At 50.3% G+C, this 24,306-nt stretch overlaps 1 protein-coding gene across 2 annotated transcripts in view; it reads right to left on the bottom strand.

The window, feature by feature from the left end:
* LOC118514091 (protein dachsous) overlaps positions 1-24,306 on the bottom strand; it is a 79,798-nt gene that overhangs the window by 45,596 nt on the left and 9,896 nt on the right. For both annotated transcript variants that reach the window (XM_036060622.1, XM_036060623.1), the window contains exon 3: positions 9,606-11,770. In XM_036060622.1, the coding sequence (XP_035916515.1) occupies positions 9,606-11,435 (1,830 nt within the window). In that variant the 5' untranslated portion in view covers positions 11,436-11,770. The remainder of the gene's footprint in view (positions 1-9,605; positions 11,771-24,306) is intronic.

Genomic DNA, 24,306 nt, shown 5'->3' with positions numbered 1-24,306 from the left:
CGTCGATCGAAATGAAATGCGAAACAAACCAAACAAAACCCAGAACAAACAGACACAAAAAATTACACCCGAGACCAGCGAGTCGGTGGAAAGGTGGGACCCGAAATTCCGAGTCCCGCTTGAGATCAGCGCCCGGCATACGTGTGGTGAGCGAATGTTTCAGGATAAACGCCTGCAGATCGTCGGTGCCATGGACGACTGTCCCGTGATGGGACAGATCGGCATCGAAATCGTTCAGTCCGGTTGACATCTCGCGAATGTAGCATAATAAGCAAAATTATCAAAAGGAAATGTACGGTGGTGCAGAGTGCCCAAGGAGAAGACAGCCAGGGCGGAGGGCTGGGAAGGAACACGATACGACCTATCGTGACTGTGCAGTGTGCTGTACACGCCGTATGCAGCTCATTGCATTGCGAAGGAAAAAATGTGGCATCCAAATTCGCCGAGAAACCGAGAACTGGTGGAGAAGAACCGAACCGGAAACAAGCAGAGTTCTGCAGCGACCGACCAACCGACCGACCGCACCGAGTTGACATAAGCCAAACTGAGGTAGGACGAATAAAAACTTGAAACAGAAATAAATATATATGTATGTATACGTACAGAGGCATATAGGTGAAGCAGAATGTAAACTTTTGAAATCTATCTTCAACGTCAATCGTAAATCGAGCGAACGTACGAGTCAGTCAAGGGCGTGCAAAACCGTCGACGCTATAAAAAAGAGGCCCATCAATATTGCGATCGTATTGGAAAACTTCAACTGCAAAACATTATAAATACTAAATAAATAAATGGCGATCGGTGCATAACCGTGTGCTACAAAAAGGGCCTGAGCAAATGCGCGACAGTAGAACCGTGGTTTAGGAAGCTTTTTGGGTAGAAGGCGGGCTGTTCGAGGGCTAATCAAAGCAACGCGATCGATTACGGTGGGCGAGTGAAGGATTTGGACAAGAGGAGAAGTTACCTTAGTATCCTAAACATTGTACTTTCACCTTGATAATTCACCAACTTATCGAACTTAACGTATCAAGACTATCTTTAGAGGACAGACTCTTCTGTCAAACGATGGGAGCTCAATTCCCGTATGTTAATGGCGGTTGAATCACGTGCACAAGATGCATCAAGAAGCGAGATTACAACATGGCGGTGCCGGTTGCCAAAAGTTCGTTATGTCCCAGGCAACTGTTGATCGAGTGATTACATTTTCGTCTTCACGTCGTCATCATACAACAGCAGCCACCACTGCTACTGCTGCTTACGTGCCAGAAGAGCATCTTTTGATCAACGGCCATGGACGTTCGACATTGTCTTCGTCAGCGGCTTAGTAAATCGTAAGATCCGAGCCTCCTGATACGTATGGAAATGTTTGGCATCCTGACGAAATGCAGTTTCAATTGAAATCTGCTCACTATCCCGCCACAGCATCCGGCTAGCCTCGGGACATGCAAATGCGAAATATCCTTTCGAATGTCCTCTATTAGCTGGCAGCAGTTGCGGGCGCGGGCTCGAAACAAAAGCAAAACAAATCAAAGTAGAAAATATCGTCGGTCAACTGAAACGTGGCGGCAAAGCGGAGCCCAAAGCTGCACATAAACAGCGCTCCGGACAAGCAAAACATTTGCGTAATTCGTACGGATTTTCGAAGGTCCGCCGAAATCGTTGAGGGCGGGTGTAAAAACGAAAGGATCCTTCGGTAGAATCCTGCCGTTCGGCCCAGCCTTGCCAGTCAGATCTTTTCGATTGTTTGTCAATTGACTGGCAACGGAAGCGCAGAACGAGCTGGCAAGAATTGAAGCAACGATCGGCCTGATTCTTCCTGCGACCGGCAAAATACCAATCAATTTCGCAAAACTGTGCTCACACACATCCTCGGATGGTCCCTGCCGGCGACGACCGACCAACCGAGCTCGATTTCTGTTGTGTTGACAGGCCCAAATATTCGGCGATGCGCTGCGGCGAATGAAACCTTGCGCCCGTTCCACGATCTTCCCATGGATGTATTCAAATTTTTGCTGCTCGTGATAGGTTTCGCTAACCAAAAGTAAATAAATTATCGTCACCGTCACCGCGGCGGACAGTGCACCGGGTTGAGGACCCGACGTACGTCGTCATATCTCCTCCGCTCTGCTGCCGTTTTCCCGAAGGTCCTTTCGGGAGGACGGGCACGGAAACGGGAGACTCGCTGTGCAAAGGGTTTTTGAATGGAGTTCTTGAATCGTACCGCCCCGTAAGCGTTTTCGGGGTTTGCATTGTCCGCCAGCTTGACGAGCGTGTGATTTGATCGGTTTGCGCTGGCGAAAACCCCGGGCCCTGGAGTCTGCCCTGGAGCCCATTATCTACCACGTCTAATCTCTTCAGGGTTCTCCGTTTCGAGGCGGCCGAAAAACAGTGGAGCTGAGGTTGGTAAAAAACGCACACACACACATACACACAGAATCCGGTGGCTGTTCTTTTGTCCATCCCGACAAATCCCATTCTTCTGCGCTGGCTCGGGCTGGCCTCGTCGTGTGCGCGCGTGCAGTTTCGTGAATTCATTTTCGAATTGCAATTTACGTTTAATTGGACTCCTGGGCTCACGGACGAAGCGTAGCAGCCCTGCCTCAAACGATCCTCGTTGGTGATCCAACCCCTTGTGTTTCCAGGAAACTCGATCACCAGCTAACGAAGGGTCTTTTGGCAGGCTGGTTGGTTGTTTTTTTTCCTTGAAAAGGATTTTTTTATCTCCCCCCTCCACTTTTTCGAAGGCAAATTTTCCCTGGGAAATTGCAAACTTTGTGGTAAATGGTGATGGTAAAAATACGATAATGAACAACACAGCCGGCCGAGCCTGGGCTCCTTTCAGTGCCGCCGTGTCGGTGTCGTTCGGTTGCTTCTTTGCATGTCAAAGTCACTCAAGAGACGAAATACTCCAAAACGACGAACCCTGGGTATGTTGATGCCGAAAATAAGAGCGACCGCTGCTAACAATGTGTCCTTTTTCCCGAGACACTTTCAAAAATATCACTGCCTTTCTTTGCAGTTGCAATGCTCGGACTTGCACTCGACGTCTTCCATGGACGCAACAAAGTTTGGTGGAATAATTCACACTCATGTCGTTGAAAAAAAAGGGTGGCTGAAAAGCGCTTTCAATAGATGTACAATCGAGCCCGGGGATTAATGCAATTCAATCAAAGTTTGTCGAACTGCGCCACACTGTATCTCCGTAGTATCTCTCCACTCGGATTGCAGAACAGCAACGTATCGATTTCCTTGTTTGACCACCGGCTATCGTACCCGAAAGCCATTGCAGAGGTCGGCTGCGAGTGATTAACAGCGAGACGCACGTCTTCCGAAGGTCTTCCATACACGCCACGGCAGGGTTTCGTGTTGGGTGACCACAAATTGTTGGCCCCGGCAGACTGACCGACGGACCGATCGATCGATCGATCGATCGATCGACCGTCAACAGGCTTCAAATCCCGAAGATGATGGATAAATGATTATAAATTTATCTCTCGGATATATCGACTTATGGCCGGCGTTTGTTGGCCGTGCCTTAGAGCTCGTGCTTTGCGACGGCCGTTCGATGCACCGATCGATCGATTCTAGGACTCTGTGGGTGCGTGTGTGCGATGTGGTCTGCAACGCATCCCGCTGACAGTTTCAATGTCATCCTCAAAACCGGACTTGGGCCAATGTCGGAGGATCGCTCTTTTCGCTTTTCACCTTACGCCATCGCTCCCCGTGTACGAGCGATCGTCGGCATGTCAACTATTTTATCAACAGCGTCCTGCACAACAGATTGACATCGTTGTCGCCTTCATCGATCACCGCCAGTAGGATTCGCGGGCCCGGGGCTGTTGTGTCACTTAAAAGGCCACATTTGTAGCTTTGATTCGACCCGAAGTGTACCGTGCTGGGTGATGCCGGGTCGTCTGAGTCATTGAAGGTTTTCTCTTGGTGCTATTCTGAGATCTGCACTGAATCTACATCTCCGTTTTTTGTGCCTCACTATCAAAGACTTCAAAAGGCAGTTTCCTATCCTTCCACACCCGTACCATGGACGAACTCTGGATGTGCATGGATACGGTGTCTCGGTCGCCTATCACTCGATTGTAATCAGGTCTGCGCATTGAAACGGTCGGAGCGATCGACAAACTGGGCGAACAAGAACTCGGCACCCAATGGGATCAGTCGAACAACGCTTCGCCCAACGCTTCGTGGCTCGGTGCAGCGAGGAGCGATCAGGGCAGGACTTGGGGGTTACGCTCAATTAAAATCCCACCCAGCCCAGTCGCCGTCGTCGTCATCTTAGGTTGTCGTCAGCATCATAGTCGTCGCCCCATCGACCCTCTCCCGGACGCCGACCAACTCGGCGGTGTGTGCAAGCTTGTTTCTTTTCCTTTTTTCGTTCGCGCTTACTCCTTTTGCTCGATGCCCCCTGCCGAGCAAGGGCCGGACCGAGGGCGACGGGGTGAGAGAGCGAAGATCAAAATCGGATCGGCCTTAAGAACGCTCGGCCCGAGACGCTGTTAGCCCATGGGAACGACAACAATGTCGTTGAAATGTACCGATACCAAAATATGTCATCGAGAGCTGTCATTCAGACGCAAATCGGGAGTACGGCAACATGGACCACGGTGCGTGGAATAATAAATGAAATGCTATCGCTCCGGAGCGTCTCACCTGCATGTGCAGGTATTCGAGATCACTTCATAATTCGTCCTGCTCTACGCTCATCGCCCGTCTTGCCATATTGGGTGCTATGGGCGATGTTCAGCGGCCGGTGAGGGTGAACTTGTTTCTGGTTTTGTTGCGTTGTGCGCGCTCACGATCAAAGATACGAGCACTGGTCACCGTGCTGGAGGTATAATTGAATCATAATCTGTAAATTTACTCTGCCAAGATTATATGTATAGTTTCCAAAAACTACACGCACGTTGTTTAAACCACTTCACGAGCAGGTTAATCGTGGCGAATATAAGAGAGCCAGCTAGACCTGAATGACGTGTAAACTGGTTGCCTGCTTTGGTTCGAAGCCGTGTTAGAGGCTTCAAGCTAGCGAGATCAGCCCATTTCTGTGACACAACTTTTGGAATTGATCTGTGGTGCCGAGGCGAGGCTGCTAGTCATCAGGTACATTCCACCTTCTTCCAGAGGATCATGGTCTGACTTAGCTGCGGCTCGTGCCAAATAAACCCATTCGTTCTGGGTGTACAGCGCCGCACTACAAGGATGCATCGGGGAGCACCAGCAAGCAAGTAGGGACAACCCTCCACAGGGAAGAAGCGGCGAGAGAAGACGGAGGACAGCAAAGTACATCGCACAATGTGCCGCCATGGGCGAGAACGCGGTACAAACGCAACAAGGTACAGCGTTTAGCGTGAAGTTGCTGGAACTGGGGATCCAGCATACGGCGGAGGCCACGGAACACGAACCTCCAAACACGACACGAAAACGGACGATGGTGATCGATGGCCTGAATCCGTTGAACCGGGGGCGTCTACACATTCGCCCATATCGTAACCTCGAACGAATGATGTCTTTCGTTCGTCTCGGCGCAAGCGACAAACCGCTAGAAGTGCCGAGCACCACGTGGGCTACAAAGTAGAATGCCGTGGGGAAGAATTTTCCACCGGCGAGAGGCTCGTTAACAAGGCCAGCAAATAGAATTGTACGCTGCGTAGGTGTCACATGCCTGCTTCTTTTGCTTCCTTCTCCTTCTTCCTTCAACACTATCTATTGCATAGTGCATTGTCATTAGAAGCGAATGAACCTCTCACCTATTGGGTTCTCTTTCTCTCTCTCTCTCTCTATCTCTGTTCGTCCTGCAGAATCCTGACCATCAAAAAAGCGTCAGATGCGCTTCTTCATACACTAACAGGGCAACTAAATTGCTGTGAGGTCCTCCTGCGTTCCGTTTTCACGCCTGCATCGGGACGTGGTCAGCGGATCAACGCGAGCGCGAGCGAACGAGCGCGCGTGTGTGTGTGTTTTGGCTGGTGATTGGTGGCCAATTTTCACCTTTCAAATCGAGGCAACGAATAAGGTATGATAATCGCAACCGGCCACCGAGTGCCGGAGTGAAGCAAACAAAAGCGAAAAACGTTGGACGATGCCGTTGGTCGGCGGCAGGGGGCCCGCTCCATGTCTTCCAAATGTCACCATATTCCTGTCTCCCGCCAGCAGCATGCCAGCAGTCGCCCGGAAATGTATACATATACGCGTATGTGTCCTGCACACGTTTCGCAACCTCCCGAGGTCTCGTCCGCCTCTGCTGGAAATCTTTCGTCGCCGTGCGACACAGTTTGCCGGTTGACGAAAAGGAAAAGTCAAGCATCATTAGCCCGAACAGTTTTACTGCCAATCATCGGGGGCTCTCAAGTGTATGTATTTTCCATATATATATATATGTATTTTTTTGTTTTGTTTTGGGAGGGCCCGTGAGTTCCATTTGTTCTTGCGTTTTCTGTTCCGTGCTACCGCGCACTACCAAGCCACGCCACACCACGCCACGCCACGGTGTCCGAATCCTATGGGACAGCCTTTTTTGAGGTTTTGTCGAAAACAAACGAAAGATCGCGCAGCTCCGCGCCTTCTCGCGTCCGTGCCTCTTCGGATAGGACGCAGTAGCATCAATCGTAAGCGGGCCGAGGCTCGCCGGATGAAACGACGAAATAAACGAGAAATCAGAATCAGAAAAGCAAGTCCACGGACAAAAAGATGCACAAGAACAAAACAAACGGAAAAACTGTGCACCGAATGAGAACACACAGGACTAAATAAATCGGTCCACCGATCTTCGCGAAACGGACTCCTTGATCCCGGGCTTCACCTCTACCGGGCTCGCTTCCTTCCACTGGACGCTCGATCGTTCTCGAGGCTCCGGAAAGGGTTTTTGGTGACATTTGGCGTGGTCACAAGTAGAGGAAAGCAACGGAAAAAAATGAATCGGTTGAGCCTCGGGCTCGGGTCGGTGGTCGGAAGGTGTGACTGAGTAGCGAACGTATGCGGCCGCGTGATGGTATGTGCAGGAGCAAAAATTTCTCATCTTATCCTTCCTTCGCCCACCTTTGCTTCCTTCCACCCGAAAGATGCTTCGCTCGGTCGGCAGATTAACTGTGGCTGGGTGTTTTCCCATGTCACGTGTGCTCTCGTTGTGACTGTTGTTGTCAGTTTATCCGTTTGCTGTTAATTTGAACAAGCACATTTATCCTGAGAGGCTCAATATCGTTAGCTGAGATCCTTGGTGTGTAATGGAATGGATACGAAGGGCTTTTGAAATAAAACCATTTTCTATTACGCATTGTCACACCTTTACCAAGATCAATAATCGAGATGAACTGTCTCCCGCGAGCTATCAAGTAGCCTTCAGCGCTCAGAATACTCAGCCAATGGCCAGCACCCCGACGGCACAGAAAAGTTTCGTCCTCCCGTCGTGGTCGTCGTCTCGTCGATGCCCTTTTCGCCGAAAGGCAGCCGTAGTCCGACGTCTTGCGCTGCACTGTGTGTATCGACAGCAAACGGAACGAAGCGGTGGCAAGGAAACAAAACGAAAAAATGTGAACAACAATTCAAAAGCCCACAGAAGAATGAAGGCAAAAACACGCATCTCGTTGCAGGCGGGCAAGGTGCTCGCGCTGGTGCCCGGGAATGGAGTGAAGGGTCCCAAGCGAGCAAAGCGAGAAAACACGAGAGCAAAAACGGCCCCGGCACGGCAGCGAACGAGCTCGGGATCGGAAGAATTGGGAGGCAGAGCGTAAAACGCTGCTGAACGAAATAACGTGCTACACGTTTGCTCGGGGTTTTGTTATAAAAGGCAATTTTTCCTGTATCGGGGGTTCCGGAATCCTCCGGTATGTGAGGTGGCACATCGCATCACATCGCGGGATAGATGGCCTCCTCGGTCCCACCGTTCGCCAGTCTTCTCGCCAGTCTCCACGTCCTTCGCCACGATGGTGTACATGCCAACGCGAGCCCGTGCCCGCCGTAAGGGAGACAGAGCAAGCGCTACACACGGTGGACCATTAAAACGCTCCACAGCTCCACACACAGAGAAACCCAGGTCCCGCAGGTCTCGCGGATTGGGACACGGTGGCTGAGGTCAATCCTTTCCTCGTTTGATGGTGTTTGTATCCGAGCTGCGCATTGGTACATCAGCAATCCCGGGGCTGGAGAGCTGGGCCGGGCAGGTGGGCAACAGTAGTGGAATGGAATGATGGGCGCAGATGGGAGTAGTGGGGTGGGGCGTCAGCTGGACCGGAGGAAGCAGGGACGATGCCAATCTCGCCGGTGGCCACGAGAGTAGAATTTTTCCTGGTGCCGAACCGTGTAAACCAAGTGTGAAGGGAATGTTCCGAGAGCAAACTGCGCGAACGCATAACTGCGCTTTTTGGAGGGATGGAAAAAACGAGTTTCTCTCTTCCCAAGTGCGATCTTTCGGCTGGCTAGAAACCCTCTTTCACCACGCTCACCTACACAGGCGCGCGCGAGCATGTGTTGGTGCACGCGAGCGGAGCCTGCTCAGGGTTTCGTGGTGGTTGTGCACATCCCCCCACCGATCGGAAGGGGGATGGTGTTGTACTTCCTTCACAAACACATGGAAAGCGCTGTGGAGATGTCGCTTTCTCTCCTCGATCGCTCGCAGCATTAACGCATTTACATTCTGTCCGTTGCTATCCCTCATCTAGCTCAAACATACACCGTCTGCAAGCTTAGGCTTCAAATTGAGATGGACCGAGAGCAAGAATGAGAGCTAGAGAGAGAGAGAGAGAGAGAGAGAGAGAGAGAGAGAGAGAGACAAGGCCCTATTTTGGCGTCTTCTTTTTCCAAGACGTCAGTGTTGTTCTTCAAATAGCTTGGCAGGAAAAACTGTGCGATCTAGCGGTGCCAGTAGATCGGAATTTCAAAGTTCAGTGGGTTGGTCAGGAGACTCGTGCCCCCTCGGATCAATCAATTACTTCATCGCAGAGTAAATTGCTCCGCAAAGGCAGTATTTTTATTCCCAAACTGTATGCTCAAGCGAATCGCTTGCAGTGAAGATCCGAAGCATTCCGGAGGAAGATTGAGCTGATCGCATGTTAATTTTATCGCACGATAGTGCGCAATGAGCCATCAAATTTGCACGATAAGAACCAATTCATCAAAATCGATCGACGCACTCGGGCGGGTTCGGCGTAACCATGGTGCATGAAGCAAGAAGATCTAAATGTTGCCCCGAAGCTAGCCAGTCGACCAGGACAGCCAGGGCATCGGACCATCTCGTCCAGAGGGGCAGAAACATGATGACGATCGCGTTCCTGGACGGAACGAGTGGAACGAGCAAAACAATCTGCAGAAACCCACAGCCTTGGGGAGAACGAGCAGCAAACCGGGCTCGACACAACAACCAGTAGCTCCGGTCCTGCCATCGGGCACCATCAGCCAGCCAGTCATTATCGTCGTGTCTGTGATGTGTTTTTGTCTGTACGCATGTAGGTGTGGACTCAAACGGGGGACCACAACGAGACAGCCTGTATGCACGTGGTTCGAATGTTCGACCGGTGGCTCACACATGGTGGCTCACCACTTGTGCCGACAGACAGCGCCTGCAACAACTGCTCTCAGCATCCTACAGTAACACCTACCTTGAGAATACAGCGTCCTTTGGATTCGTTTTCGGCAACGGACACGTTGTAGAAGCTCTGGTCGAAGATTGGCTCGTTGTCGTTGACGTCGTGTATCGTGACGAGCACGGTACCGGTGGAGGAGAGTGGCGGCCGGCCGTTGTCCTGAGCCATCACAATCAGCTGCGGAACCGGGTCGGTTTCGCAGTCAATGTGCGCCCTTGTCGTGATCAGGCCGGAGTGGCTGTCGATCTGAAACCAGTGCGAGTGCGTGTCGGGGGTGTCCAGCAGCGAGTAGACAATGGCCGAATTGTTGCCCTCGTCCCGATCGACAGCCGTTACCTGGATGACGGAAGTGCCCGGGTCGGCCACCTCCATCACGTTGGCATGATACACGTCCTTCTCGAACTCGGGCGCATTGTCGTTGATGTCGGTGACGGTCAGGAAGATGTCCTTGGCAGCATGCAGCGGCGGATTGCCGGTGTCCGTCGCGATGACGCTCAGCGTGTAGTTGGGCTTGATCTCACGGTCCAGCGGCAGCGAAACAATCACGAGATAGATGATGTTGTCGCGCGTCGTCAGCCCAAAGTGTCCCTCCCCACCGGACAGCGTCACATTGACGTTGGAGTACTCGGTGCGCGAGTCCGGATCGTTGACGGAGATGCGGGCAACAAACTCGCCGGGTTGCGCCGACTCCGATATCTTCGGCGTGGCGTCATCGCTCAGAAAGATGACGTTGATGATGGGTTGATTGTCGTTCACGTCCGTCACCCGTATCGATACGAATGCCGTCGTCTCGAGGGGTTGCATGCCCCGATCCTTGGCCACCACGACCAGCTCGTGCAGCTCGCGCGTCTCAAAGTCGAGCGGTTTGTTGACGGAGATCAGTCCGGTGCCGGGATCGATGCGAAACATTTGCTCCTTATCGCTCTGCCGCCTGTTGATGGCGTACTCGACCTGACCGTTCTCGCCCGCGTCCTGATCGGTGGCGTACACCTGCAGCACCGTCGTGCCGAGCGTGGCGTTCTCTGGCACGGTGGCGAAGTACCGACTCTGGTTGAAAATCGGTTGATTGTCGTTCACGTCCTGGATGGTGATGTTGACCGTCATCTGACCGCGCAGCGGTGGACTGCCACCGTCCAGGGCTTCCACCACCAGACTGTAGGCCGGCGTCGTTTCCCGGTCCAGGAAGCCGTTGATCTGCAGGTCGAGATAGAGCACTCCGTCCCGTTCCCGGTGGGAAGATAATCGGAACGCGTTGTTTACGTTTCCTGACACGATGCTGTAACGCTGCGTATTGTAGCGCCCGAGGTCAGCGTCCCGCGCTGGGTTGAGCGTGCGCTTCACATCTCTGGGAGTGTTCTCCGGGAACTCGATGCTCATGATCGGCGTTGGGAAGGTGGGTGCGTTATCATTCTCGTCCAGAACTCGCACCACCACGCGAACATTCTCGCCACTCAGCGGAATCGCCACGAGCGAGTAGGACGACCGGTTTTCCCGATCCAGCGCTACCTTCGTCCGGATCTCACCCGTCGTGTGGTCGATGGCCAGGTCCGTGTCGACCGCACTGCCCGGTACCGGCACGATCAAGTACGGTGGCCCACTGTCGCCGCTGTCGTCGTGCACAAACTCGCCTATGAACCCGATCTGATGCCCAATCGGCACACCCTCCGACACTTCCAGTTCTCGCACATGTTCGGCCGTGGCCAGCCGTATGAAGCTGCCCGGCCCTCCTCCTCCACCACTGTCCCCACTGAAGGCACATATCATCAGTAATAGCCACAGCAAGGACATCTTTCTGTGTCGATTACTGCAGCTACTGTAGCCGTGCCTACTGTTGCATTCCGCCATGCCTTGGCCGAATGGATGTTGTGTATGTGTGTTGTTTGCGTGTGTCAGTGTGTTTGTGAGTGTGCGTGTGTTTGTATGCACTGCACTGTACAGGTTTGTTTCACTGTTGGGTTCAGCAAGAGGCGGTGGGTTACCGCACCTCCGCAGCTCTACTGTCCCTGCGGAGTCCTGCTGCAGGTGCAGCTCCTGCACCTGTCACCTGTCGGTAGTCTTGGGAGGTGTGATATTTCACGAAGAAAATCATCACCGAAGCTCCTGTTGCACGCAGTCACTACGGTACACTGTACTACGACCACCCCGCTGGTCCATTGTCCGGGACGGATGCCACTCTCTATCTGTGGAATAGAACGAGAAGAAAAGGGTCAGTTAAGTTGAGGTATCTCGGAGCTCTGAATATCATAAATGAAAGTCATAGGTCACTGCGATTAAATTGTTCGACCGAATCGTTGAACACAAGGCAGGCTCATTGCTCCGAAGTGCTTCTGCAACCTTGGCAGTCGAGGAAATCCCTCGAACGACCGCCACACGCCACACGGTAAATTATTAGAGTTTCCTATCCTCGGGTTTGATGAACGCAACCCATCTGCCCAGCAACTGTCGCTGGTTCTCATCGGTGTTGCAATCTGCGGCCACTGCTGCGATGAATAAATTTCGTCTCATTATAGTGAAATGGGCGAACATCGCAAAACCGCGCGGTTTTGCTCTCGGTCTAATCACGATCGTTTCACAACAAGATACGACCAGTTTTAAAGGGGTCAAAACAGCCAACAACCCGATGGAGCTGCCCCGGACATGGCCGTACCGTAAAACACTGGCCTGGGTTTTGTGCGATGCGATCGTGATATAGCGCTTCATAGAGAAGGAGCAAACGAAGATAAAAATGGGGAAAGTAATAAGAAAGCCCCGACGAAGCAGCAGAATAACCGCAAGAAGAATGGGTCCATCTTCTGGGCCGAAATGCCAAATGCGAGACTAGTTCTCAACTCGTGCCGGACGCACTGCTCCTCGGGCTCGGAAAGATATGGGCAGCTATTCGAAATCATTTTGCACCACATTACTAACTCTATTCCCCCTGCGGGGGCCGCTAATCGTGAGATCGTTTCCACAGCTTCGAAACAAAAACCCGAGACCTTCTAGCACCACTCCGAGGTCTTGCTTTTCCCTCCCTGTGAATGTGTGTTTTCGTTCTCGAGACCGTAGCAGACCGTCGATCGTGAGATGACTTTCGCTTCATTTGCATCATTTGGGAGAATGATCCCGTGGTCGAACTTGAATGCGCTACTCGGGGGGTACAATTAGCGCGCTTGAATCGCCCGGGCGAGCCACTCTCGACAGCGTCTAGGACTTTACAGACTGCTGTGAACTCAAGCGTCGCAGGAGTCGTTGATCCTTTAAAGTAGCTTATTTTAAGACTCCCAACCAGTAGAACATACAACTATTTGGTAGGATGGTCAAAGAAAAGAGTTAGTATGCATGTTTGGAATATGTGTTGAAGCGTCGAAACATGAGTTCTGTGCTTACACGTAAAGGAAGTGATTCGGTCACGCTCGACCGATTCCTTTTCCCAGGCGAGATTGTTCTACATGATCGTACGAACCGAGGTGGATGGGTGACAGACATCCAGACTTGTTTAGTCCGATTTCGTTTGATTGTGCCGTCAGTATCATTGAGCGTAAGGGATATTATTATCTTACTTAGTATTCCATCCCCTCTGGTAGCTATAACATTTACATACTCCGGACGTTTGTCTCACGCCGAAGCAACCGATCTTTACTCGAGTTGTCGTTGTTTTGTTCCTTGTTCCTTGCGAGACCAGCACAGTGTCAAGTTAGTACGAGCTTTGTTCGGGGCGCATGCTTGTCAAACGACTTCTAGCGCACTCTAGACACACGGTTGGCATGTAATTCTATATTCAGCATGTAACGCTCAGCCAGTTGCGATCGTGTTGTGTGTGTGCGTTTGAAAAAACAAAAAACCCCAAGCGATACGGAGGACATCCACTTCTTCCAGCTTCGAGACATTGTCATTCGAGACAATTCTTATGAGCATCATCATCATCATCATCATCGTAACGATCGTCTATCCTCTTACCTATTCTCAATATTAGCACACATTAGCCACCGTGGCTGCTACGCTCAAGAGGTCTCACGTTGGAGGTGGGAGTGTGCGCATTTTTTTGTGTGCTCTTCTCTCACTCTTTGGTCCTTGTGCGTTCGCTGGCCGTATCCGACCTCCCGACCGATTGGCAGCGTGCGAGTTCTACCCCGAAAAGCACACTTCAGCATCTTCTTGTGTGCAGAACGCGCGACTTGCAGCCTGTCAAGCCATAAATGCTACCGATGGGCAGTGGAAGAACGATCGTTTGGCAGAAAACCACAACAAACCCCCGGGAATAGGTTAAAAAACTCGCTGGAACAGGGACAGAGAGAGAGAGAGAGAGTGAGAGAGAGAGAGAGAAGACCGATGGGACTCGAGTACGCGCCCGCTGCTCGTGTTAGGAGGAATGGAATGCTAAGCAGGAGTATAATTTAAATTTATTCATATTTTAAGGGGTGTTTATGGTTTCTGTTTGTTCGAGATCCCGCGACGGTTAGCGGCTTAAGGGGAGTTTTTCGAACGGTATCGACCGACCTGGGTCCGTACGCCTGTTGATGGCTGTGTGACTTTACTCTTTCGCAGCTTCTCCCGCTCCGGATCCTCCTACTCCACCTCTCCACCTCTCCGCCACCATCCCATCAGCCACCACCCTCAGTCAGATCTGACGATTCGCGCGATCGTAAAACGCACCGGCATCAGAAGCCGCACACGCGTTGGTGCGCAAGGGTGCGAGGAAAGCATTTTTCAACTTGCCGTATTTTCGTCTTATCTGTGCGCGGACCCTCGCGACAGCGCGACACAACCGGCCACCACAATGGGCGATGGCGGCTAAAATGGCTGCCCCAAGCACGGAAAGAGCCGTCGGCTGCTGGCTCCCGATTTGGGCCCCGCCTTTAAAGCAAACGCAAGCGGACGACGCACGATCGAAAGGCAGAGTGGATTGGGACGCTCCACTCGAAGCAGACTCGCTTGAAGCCGTGCGAAGCCGCTTTGTGTGTTGCTGCTTCTGCTGCACGGCCGGCCGTACGGCAAGGCGGATGACTAATAACGATCATAATTATAATCGAAATGGATGACCGGAGCTCATTTCTCTTCGCCAGGCTCTTTGGCAGACCGGGCTCGGAGACCTGGTCGAGAGACTGGCGCATACTAATGTGATTCCAGCTCGTACCAGCCAGCCGTGCTGGTCAGTTATTTTCCAGTTTCCGCCACACGTCTGCGTGTGCGTGTGCTGTCGGTATATGTTGGTATGTGCGGTGGTTTCTTGGCTAGCAGCGGGCTCACAGAGCTTAGTTGCGATCTTGTTTCAGGATGTTTTCATTCACAGTTTTAGCATCCCATGCTATGTGTTGCTATAGCTTAGGAGCATCACAGCCATGTCATTTTGAGTAAATATTTCGTTTTTAATAGGAAAAGGTCCCCCGCCTAATAGAGTCTGTGCCGATGCGACGAGCTTTCCAATTTATTTCCTCCCATGTGCTAGATTCATTCCAACCGCCCTTCACGAGTGGTGGAACGAAATCAGGAACTACGGAAAGCAGGAACTAGGTAATCAACGTGAGATTTCCTGCATTTTCGTAGACTGCTTCGATCAAAACTGTCCGATCGTCCGAAAGCCGTCCGTGACCCATTTGCCACCGTTATTTGTCGTCGACGAATTGATGGACTGGGCACCGCGCTACTGTCGCTTCTTCGTCCACTATATCGTTGCCGTCCGGTTCGAAAGGGTTGATGAGATTTCGAAGCTACATTTCGTGCCCTGTGCGGTCCTGGTGTTGCGCATCTCATGCCGCGTCTTCATACACCGTTCGCTGCTCGGCTCGACACCCCGAAGCCACAAGCTTGATTACGGATGGCACCGGTAATTTCGTTGCCGTTTGCCGTAGCCGCGATGTTTATTATTTTGAGATTGATATTTTGCCCTCTAGCGGTCATTATCGTTCGTCGGTGTGACAAACCGTCATCACTCATCCCTGGCTCCCTGGCACCACCCGCATCTCTGTTTATCTTCTTCGCATCATGCTTTATCTGCGCTGAAGAGGATGACGTACGGACTTCCTCGCGCTCCCGGGACGCTGCGCCTCAGGATTGTTGGCATGGACTCTGTAGCTGTACAGCCACTGCTCGATGCGAGTGTTTATATTTTGTCGGTGCGCTTCGTTAATTGCTAAATTGACAGTTATTTCCATGCCCCACGACTTACCGCACGCGCGATCGTCCCGGTCCTCCTTTGGCCGATTATGATGATAGTTCATTCTGGCGGTGGCTTTCGCTGAGCTCAGACAGGGATGAAATGATTACCGAAAACAATGCACACACACAAAAACGGCACACATTCAAGCGTCGACCAAAACGGAAGAGCAACAAAACCCATCACGGACACCTCAAGAAGCGTAAACGACAGTCGACAGAAACCTTACGATCGCTCACTTGCGCTGGGTCCAGGGGCCTCCAACACTGAGCCGCGATCATCTCGAGATCGCTTGTTCAAGTGCTGCAGGAAGCGACCGCACGATATGTCCGCGGGTTTGTTTTTGTTTCGCGCTTGATGTTGATGCTAAAGGTGACCCTGGCAGAGAAACCCGGTCGGATGAAGTGGATCGGTGACGCAATGCCAATGCACGTTCTGACCAGTCGATTCTACCGTGTAGCGTTATATTCGGCATGTAAAGGAATACTCCCAATCTCTAACACAAAGTCATGTAATTCATCAGTATAATCGCCATTTGGTGTAGAGTTTTCCCATCCACACTGTCGTTGGTTAATTAAAGCCTAGGCGTGAATCGTCACACAATAAAACTTTGTTATCCAGCATCTTGTGACAATGGGAACAGGAATTTCACACCTTGTCCTCGTTTGATGACCCTTTTGGAGAGAAAATTGTTTCTTGAACATGATATTTTCCAATCCTTTCCTGGTACTTTCTACAGAAGTAATCGTCTTTTTTTTGGAAAGGACAACCAACCCTCACCCGGTAAGCTGGCAAGAATATTCGGATCAAATGTCCGTTGCTCCTTTACTTGAAAGGTGCATTTTGGTGAAAAAATAAATAAATTACTATACCCCTTATTTGTGCAATCGCGATCATCTTCCAGCTGAATGGTTTTTCTCACTTCTGAAGCATTTGGCCAATTTATCACTGCTTGGTGCCCTTACGAAATGGTCTGCATTCAACCAATATAAAATAAATCCCATCTGCGGCCAGGACTGCAGCTACTCTGTCGGTTGAGGTAAATTAAAGATTTTCATCGGCCGACGAGAAAATGGGAACGAAATGAAGCTTGCAGCACAAAAAAAAAAAAAAAACGCTGCATCGAAAGGATGAGCAAATATGTAGTTTGTGCAGCATAAAAAAGAGGGAAAAAATCCCTCACCAGGAGAATGGTGCCGGAAAATTGCACTGATGATGATGAGCAGAAAGCCGAAGAAAGAGTTGACCAAACCGAAGTGAATGGGGGACAATAAAAGCAAAGGACACACAAAAAAAGCATCCCGACCCATCCATTGAAGTCCTATCCATCTGGTGGGTGCTGGGATTGCAAGCATACGAATGCAATTTGTCCAAAGGGGGGGAACAATCTCCCCCAAGGAAAGTGGTGGCTGCCATTAAACTGCGAACCCCGATCCAGCCGTCCATCCGTGTGATAAGCTTGTCCACTTGTTTCGGGGGTTTTCGGATAATATCCAAAGTTCCTTTTCTGCGCACATTAGTGCACACACAATGGAATAGTCACGGTTGCCAATTACAGCCAAACAGCAGCATTTCCCATGGGAGATTGGTAATAAGAAAGAAAATTGTTGCAAATGCGGTTGCATCTTTTGGAGGTTCGTCGCCACCATCGCCAGCATTGAAGTCGTTCGTTTCAATCGTCGCCCTTGTGGCCGGGTGCAGGTGCCAATCGTGCCACAATGGGCGATCGAAGCTCGATGGGAGGATAATAAATCTAAGAAGAATGTGGACAGGCCAAATGTGAGTGTGTGAGTGTTCTTTCGATTATTTGAGAGACTCATGCGAGAAAATTGCTTGCACCGGCATCGGCAGTTTCGATTATCGCAACAAAAACATTTTCCCTCGCTCCAATGATGGTGATCCGTCTCGCATCATCTGGGTGGGTCCTCAGGACGGCGAAAATTGGGCAAATTTTCCTGCGCAATAAAAGCACGATCGTCCGGACCGGTACGAGCAGCATGATAACAGCATGTTTGTCGGAATCGGAATAAAGCGATCGCTTCATGCATCGTGTAGATTGAAGTGATTTGGTGCAAAAAAACGAGTGAAGCGAAAGATCCAACAAAAAGATGATTAAATTCTTGAGGAAAACGACAATCGATGTACCGTGAGACAAAATAATATCAGAACGCACGGCACAAAAAATGCTCAGACCGATCGAACTAGTATTTGCCTAGAATGTAGCACAAAAACAACAAATGTTCGGTGTGGATTTTTGCATAACATGAAACGGTTTCAGAGAATAGTTTCTTGCTATACGCTTCTTTCTATTGAAAATGGCATGAAAAATCCCGCACTATGCTAAGAACCGTTTCGATTTACAACAAAACCATCGAAAAAGCCAGCGCAAGGCGCGGAAGGAAATGATGAATAAAGCAACTCACTCGCTCGCAAGCCGCCAGTACCCACACACCGCCGAGGGTTACGAGGCACGAGGGAAACGGGGCGGAGGTGTGCCGAAGACAGGGAGGACGCTTCGTCTCGTACCGCCTAACGTTTCATTATTGGAAAAGGAACGATGATGGGGCAGGTGAGGGCGATCGGTGGAAAAGTAATTTTGATTGAAAATCTGCTGACTAATCAACTCTATATTAAAAACATATAATTTATACTTATTTTATTTCGTAATTACCTACACCGGTTGGCGAGATGTAGCCGGCCGCCGGGCTTTCTAATACAACCCAAGAAGCACTATGAGGTGAACATTGCCGGCCACAGTATGAAGCAACAAACCCAGCCAAAGGAGCTCTTTCGTACCAGTACGCCCGGATTCAAAGGGAACGACGGTTTTAACACCCATTTCTCTCCATTCTCTTCATTTTCCCTGTTTTTTTTTTGTTCTGCCAGAGCCGACACTGAGGATAGTGCGCTGGATCTGGAGCAAAAACACACTACGTACGCCTTTCGTCGTAAGGACTACAATCAGGAATAGTTTAATTCGGACGGATTTTTTTTTAAAAACCTCCGACTTGGGTCTAGCAGACCACTGTCGACTATCTAGTTGCAATGATAGGGTTCGTGAATGAGGCTTCCATATTCGAAAACTGAATCTCGACCATCGAGACGGGCGAGAGACAAGCAAAGGGGGCTGGATGACTCGCGGCTCAGCCCCGCTCGACACAACAATGGAAGCGCGAGCCGAATCGGGCTCGAGACGAACGACAGCAAGAAGTCGATTTACGTGCGTTCTTTGAAGGGTCTCACCGTATCACAAAAGAAGCTATTTAATTTCAATAAAACCGTTTTACCGATTCTGTCCGTCAGCCGGTGGGGTTTTGGACCAAAGGGATTGGTTTCGGGCAGCGATCTGAATTGCAGTCGCTCGTTGAAGGGCGGTCCTTGCACGTTCTACTGACCGCAGTCGATCGTGACCGTTACGTGTGCATGGGATTTGTTTGGCGGAGGTTAACAATGGTGCAGTAGCCGGTCGGTCGGTTGGTCGGTGCTACTCCTGGCGAACGTTCCTGCCGATCCTCTCGGAATAGTAGCGCCCGATCGTAACGGTGTCATTAGATGCCGATGGGGTGGAAGAATTTCACTTCCATCATGTTCCATTAGCGCCAGGCCACAAAGGCCATCATTACCGTCGCCAGGTTTTTCGCGCGCGCGGTCAGTCTCTCCCGCTGTTCCAGCACACCCATATAGAGCGAGAGAGAAAGAGAGCGAGTTCGTGTGTATTGTTCAACAACACAAACCAACACACGCGTTCGTTTACTGGTGAAAAGTATCATTTTAACACTTTCTCGGACATGTTTCCTCCCGCGCCACACGCAACCGACCGACCGACCGAGACCCTTATTGCCCGATGATCGATCGTCATTCATTTGCGAATGCCCATCGCCGAATGATACACATTAGAGATATTTTTATTTCCCACCCCAACCCTCTCACCACCCCGACCCACTCCACCCTCCCTGGGGGAGAAAAAAGGGGGAAGGCCATCGGCAACAATTACATTCCTGTTTTTTTATCTCCTTCGCCTTGGCTACTCCCAGCTCGTAGCGCTTAGGAGCATTGCTGGAACCCCGGATGAGGTCACAGCGAGATCGAGAGCGAGCGAGAGAGCACGAAGCGATTGCTAAACGGGCGTTTGATGGACGGGCAAATTGCACCAAAAGCACACGAAGGAATACTTAGCCCTAGCGACCTCAGTCTATCTCACTGTATTCGTTCGCAGCTCGGACACACACTCAAGCGGCCGTTCGAAAATGGTTGAAATTAATTTTAATGAACAAAACGGCTGCTGCTGCTTTCGAAATTTGAATCTCCATCAGCTCTCCCATTTCCCCCCCCCCCCCCCTCCCTGTTCGAACCTCTCAATCGGCCAAACAGCTTTGTCCAGCGGGGCGCGAGCCGTAACCTGCTGGCAAAGTCTCGGTGCAAAACGGCACTCGGCCGATATTGAAATCGAAAATCGAGAATTAAAACATTTAACATTTCGTTTAAAAGCGAACGAGTGGTTTGCCTGCTCTGCTGGGTCTGTTTTTGCTGGATATCGTTCATTAGGGCTCCATTCACTTTCCTTCAGAGGATGCCGTAGTTCAAGGGTGAGGTGGTGTGGGGTGGAGGTGGAGTGGAGTATCCATGCCTCTCCTCTCTTTCCCTTGGTCGGCTGTTGGCGCATGTGTGGCGATTCGATTCGAGCAATGATTGCAGTCGATCGAATATCGGAAAATCGCGATCGTGTGTCGGCGTTGCCTTGTGATCGTGTGCCACATGAATGAGCGCTTATTTTGTTCCCTTGCTTTTTTTGTTTTGTTTGCAGCCCGCCACGTAAGTAGGTTTTCAAGTGCTTCAACACTGCTACGTGCGCACTGCCAAATGTAGAGCAATATTTGTTTGCAATCAGCGCCGCAACATTAGCCGGACGAGTGAGCCAAATGCTTGCCAAAAAATCAATTCAGGTCAAACAAAGCAAAACAGCCGGTTGAGGGCAGAAAATTCATTCAAACAAAGTACTGCATGCGGAATTTTTAAATTTCCTATTTGTTTTCAGACAAGTCGTTCCTTCAAACTTTCCTATTTTTTCGGTACAGTTACTGTGTTTAGTGTGGAAAACTTTGGAACAATTTCATCCGCATATGTACGCACTCACAACAAATAAGAGGTAATTAAATCAAAGCAAAGGAAAGGGCCATGCTATGCGTACGGGCCAGATCGCCACTCCCGGAAGAACCCAGATGGATCCATCGACAGACAGAATGGTCGATCGGTGCGATTATGTGCCCATCGTGGAGCATAGACGAGTGTGTGTATGTGTGAGAGAGAGAGAGAGAGAGAGAGAGAGAGCGATCGAAAAAAAAGATGAAATATTCCATTCCATTGAAGGAGGGCAGTAGTCGGGAAAACATCATTAGCTGCTGCGGGAAGAATTCAAACGCTCTTCCACCAGCCTCCCCATCCCCCTCCTCCTCTCTTCATCCTAGTCCCCTGTAAAAGACTTTGATGTACGCTCGAATCTCTTCATCTCGTAGCATTTTCGAGCGTTATCTGTCCTACTCTGGCGCGCCAAACACCAAGACTCGACTATTTCTTTTCTTTTCCCGTTTTTTTGCTGTTATTTGTTGTTGTGCTCTTTACTTCTTTTTTCAACCCTTCGCTGATGGCCCGATGTTGGTGGTGGAGTTTGAAGCGTTTTACCGCGTGCTGACTTAACGCTTTTGTTGAGTTTGGGTCGGCGGGACTACGAGGAGGAAGAGGCGGAGTAGAAAGAAATGGTTGGTGGAGGTGGTGGAGCTACCCTTTCTTAGAGCGAAAGAAATTTTAGTCACCCCGTTTTGTCTCGTTTCGGTTCAGTTTTCTAGCTTCCCTTGGCAAATGCACCCCGGACGAAAGAGCTGTTTGGGCAGAGAGCAAAAAGCCTTCACCGGCTGATAGACTCGCTCGAAGGCTGGCCCACTGGCTGGATGTCTTTGCAGCGTGGCTTGAACTATTCGTAGCACAATTCTTGTTACATTAGCATCATCATCATCATCATCATCATTACTATTGTTCTTGCTGCTGGACGAGTAATAAATGTGCTATTTCGCTTCTTTTTAAGTAGTCCCGGGTTTAACATAGTTTTTTGTTTATCAAAAGCATCAACAACACTTTGTTGTGCGCTGTGAATGGAATGGAGGGCGGTACAGTCCCGATTCCGATTTCGCTCGGTTGGAAATATTTTCGAAAACAGAACGCATCTACAACCGCGAGTAGGATCCACACAAGAGAAAGAAGAAAAAGGCCATGTGACTGCGAATGTTTTCGAAGCAAAGAAGCTTTTCGCCCCGAGCTGCGAGCGTACGAGATGGAGATAAGGAGAGAGAGAGTGTGTGACGGCGGGGGAGAGGGGGAGAGAGAGAGAGACAGCTGGAGATCAAGGAACGGGGCGACTAATTTTGGGGAGCTTTAGCCTCTTTCTAAAACAAAAAGCCAGGGAGGCGAGACACAGGAAACAAGGATGATGATGAAGCAGCAGCATCAACAACAACCGAGGGCTTCCCGATTCGACATACGGTATGAGATGAAAAGTGTGTGCCATAGTAACCCCAAGACCAGGCTGGCTGGTAGAAACCCGAAGAAGAGGTGCGCCACGAGGAAGCGAAAGAAAGAGAAACAATTAAAATTTTATTAAGAGATTTTATTAACGGAGAACCAGAATCCCCCTTAAAATAAAGGAAAACAGGGTACAAGGAACGGCGAGTCCCAGATCGGCCGGGGTGCACAGAGCAGAGCTCAGGGGGATGCTGGAATGAGTATCAATAAAACAAAATAACGCACCATGCGAGCGAAAGAATGTGCCTTTCTTTGTTGCCTCCGTGTGTGTGTGTGTGCGTGTGTGCGTGTGGTTTTTCTTCCCCTTGAGCTCCAAACAGTGTGCTATGGTATGGGTGTCGATCCGCTTTAGACGATCGAGAAAAAAGATTGATGAAGCCCGCGGAAGACGGCGAGCGTAAGGCTGCGTAGATCCAGACTGCGGAGTGCATTAGGTTGGCCTTCTTCTGCGCGTCTCAATGCGTAGCACACGCGCCTTCCGACACTTTTTCCCATCGCCTTCTGGTCTCTAATCTCTAATGCGAACAGGATGATCATAATCGCTATCGTCGCTCTTGTGGTTTGGGTTTTTTTGGACAGCTCATTACGCAGGATTCATGCAACGAAATGAGGTTGCTTTGTTTCCAAACATTGGGAGAAAAATGATTAAATAATGTACGCTGGCCTGGCCCTTGGCTTGGCTGTTATGGCGTATTATCTCGCCTCTCCCGAAGCACTGGATACAACTCATTCTAGCATCAAGTGCGCATAAGACAAAGGCGAGCTGCTAGGAGGTCGGACTCGTCCAACTACCATTATGGAATTTCATGAGCGCTGGCCCAGAGTACCCTAATGACTTTAGGAAGCAAACATGGTAGAGGCGGTCGAACTTCCCAACGGCAACGCGCCGTAACGCGCCGGTCACTGTGTCCAGGGCTCCCACGAATAAATCTCTCCCAAGGTACGCTGGTGATGGAATGCGCACCCTAGGCCAACTGAGCAGGTGAAAGGCATAAAGACTAGCTGCAAGTGAAGTAGGGGTGCTCGGACTGTCGCTTCTTTTGGCGTGACGGCGTCAACGCTTTTATGTCCACGCGTACACGCGTTTGGCTGGTGATAGGTTAATGTGCCGTTTTGGCATACAAATGTGTTGCGAACTGTCCCTACGGATTATGCAGTGCCGGGCCTGCCGGTAGTAACAGTTGCTGCCCACCTGTAACCAGCTAATCGGTAGCCGTCAGTAGCCTCTCCCCATCCTGGACGATGCCCCCGGGGAGGATCCTTCAATTAGGGGAAGGAAAGATGTGTTTCGAAGTGCTGTCCTCAAGGCATCGTGTGACAGAGTGTAGCATTATCATCGCCGTTTTTTGCCCTGTGGGTCCGGTGATATGTTTCGGGTGTCAAAGAAGTGTTTTATTCATGTCTTTGTGGGCTTCCGTGTTAGCACCTGTCCTGGAGGACTTGGCAGGGAATCATAAAAATAAACTCCCGAGGGAAAAAAAACTATTATTTGTTGTGTAAACAAAACACACCTGACAGAAAGCGAAGATTTTGACAGATGTACTCCATAAAAAGTCCTTGGCGAGCGTACGAATGATGCAAGATGCTAGTTTAATGACTGGTAGCGCTTTCGCTGGGGTCGTAAGAGTTGGTTGTAGCTGTTTAACCATATTTGTAGATAGTTAAATTGATGTTTATATTGTGATATGTTTCGTGAAAAGTAAGATCGTTTCAAACTTGATTACTTTTCTTCAAATAGGTGACGCTAGAGAAGGTTTCCAAAAGCATACCCCAGCAAGGAAAAAGGAAATGAGGCAACAAACAGCTGAATTTCTGCTCCATCTTCCCGGTGTATCAGTGTCATCCAGCATTTACAGTTTTCAGACGCTTTTTCACCCAAAACACAAACATTTGAATGGGCTTCCCGTAATTAAGTTGAAAAATTGCTCAAATGTTCGGGCGGGAGGAACTCGAGCTGCGACACAGCGTTTGCGGAATCGAGTCAAAAAACCTAGTCGGACACATTTCAAC

Source organism: Anopheles stephensi, chromosome 3 (assembly GCF_013141755.1).
Source record: "Anopheles stephensi strain Indian chromosome 3, UCI_ANSTEP_V1.0, whole genome shotgun sequence".
Classification (NCBI taxonomy): domain Eukaryota; kingdom Metazoa; phylum Arthropoda; class Insecta; order Diptera; family Culicidae; genus Anopheles; species Anopheles stephensi.
The sequence above is the reverse complement of the archived record's forward strand: the minus strand, read 5'-3'. Positions and strand labels throughout refer to the sequence as shown.